This window comes from Callorhinus ursinus, unplaced genomic scaffold (assembly GCF_003265705.2).
Source record: "Callorhinus ursinus isolate GAN/ISIS: 27379988/994484 unplaced genomic scaffold, GSC_fseal_2.0 scaffold10336, whole genome shotgun sequence".
NCBI lineage: Eukaryota > Metazoa > Chordata > Mammalia > Carnivora > Otariidae > Callorhinus > Callorhinus ursinus.
This window is the reverse complement of record NW_027407386.1, coordinates 1-1,494: the sequence shown is the minus strand read 5'-3', so window position 1 is coordinate 1,494 and position 1,494 is coordinate 1. Positions and strand designations below refer to the sequence as shown.

At 63.4% G+C, this 1,494-nt stretch overlaps 1 protein-coding gene across 1 annotated transcript; it reads left to right on the top strand.

Moving 5' to 3' along the window:
* Window positions 1–8: 8 nt before the first annotated feature.
* LOC112818939 (CD276 antigen) lies at window positions 9–1,488 on the top strand (the record flags this gene model as incomplete). The annotated part of the gene is made up of 3 exons (XM_025866008.1): window positions 9–348; window positions 552–866; window positions 1,457–1,488. Coding segments are annotated over 3 exons (687 nt in total), but the record flags the coding sequence as incomplete, so codon positions are not given.
* Between the last annotated feature and the right edge of the window lie 6 nt (window positions 1,489–1,494).

Sequence of the window (1,494 nt, the reverse complement as noted above, 5' to 3'; positions counted from 1 at the left end):
CGCCCCCAGGTGCCGTGGAGGTCCAGGTCCCCGAGGACCCCGTGGTGGCCCTGGTGGGCACCGATGCCACCCTGCGCTGCTCCTTCGCGCCCGAACCCGGCTTCAGCCTGGCGCAGCTCAACCTCATCTGGCAGCTGACGGACACCAAACAGCTGGTGCACAGCTTCGCCGAGGGCCGGGACCAGGGCAGCGCCTACGCCAACCGCACGGCGCTCTTCCCCGACCTGCTGGCGCAGGGCAACGCGTCCCTGAGGCTGCAGCGCGTGCGCGTGGCTGATGAGGGCAGCTTCACCTGCTTTGTGAGCATCCGGGACTTCGGCAGCGCCGCAGTCAGCCTGCAGGTGGCGGGTGAGCGCCGGGAGGGGGCGCCGTCCCCTCGCCACATCCCTCAGCTCCCGCAGCCCCTTACCCACTGCGCCACCACTGACCCCGTAACTCAAGCCCCGCTGCTGACCCCTGTCCCTCCAGGTGCCCCTTCCTCCACTGCGATCCCCGCCCTCGCGTCCTTGCCTCACCTCGACCTCCGCCCTCTACCCTCTGCCCCACTCCAGCTCCCTACTCGAAGCCCAGCATGACCCTGGAGCCCAACAAGGACCTGCGGCCTGGGGACACGGTGACCATCACGTGCGCCAGCTACCGAGGCTATCCGGAGGCCGAGGTGTTCTGGCAGGACGGGCAGGGCGCACCCTTGACGGGCAACGTGACCACGTCGCAGATGGCCAACGAGCAGGGCTTGTTCGACGTGCGCAGCGTCCTGAGGGTGGTGCTGGGCGCTAATGGCACCTACAGCTGCCTGGTGCGCAACCCTGTGCTGCGGCAGGACGCTCATGGCTCCGTCACCATCACGCCCCATAGAAGCCCCACAGGTTTTGTTTTCTGTTTGGTTTTTTTGCTTAAATGTCCCCGTGAGGGAGGGAGATTTTTGTCCTATCGGCAGCGGCTGCGGGATTTGAATCTAGCTCCGTACCTTCAGTCTCGCAGAAGGTGAAATTCCTAGTAATGATAACAGGAAAGATAAACAGGGTGGGGAGGCGGGGAACCTCACCTTGCTGGTAGGGGACGAGGACAGTAATCACAGACCTTCTTCGCTCTCCGGGGCTCCTGACTCCAGGGCTCTGGAAACCTCTGGAAAGAGAGGAAGGATAGGAGAGGGAAATGGATCCATCATGGGGGGGGGGGGTTGCTAGGGCTGGATGCTGTCACCGGCCTGCGCCTCCCCCGCCCCAGAACAGGCATTGTCAGGCCAAGGTCAACCGCCTGTGATTCTTGTCATAAGATTAGGGTGACTCCACATCTGGGAATCCGGAGACTCAGTCTGCTTTGGGGTCTGGAGAGAAAGTGGGAAGATGGAACAGGAACTGGGGGTTGTTAATAAAGAAGGAAATCTGGGAGGCTGTAGGCTGGTAGCCCAGAGTGTCCCCACCCCTCTTCACCGCCTATCCAACCTCGCCCCCAGGTGCCGTGGAGGTCCAGGTCCCCGAGGACCCCGTGGTG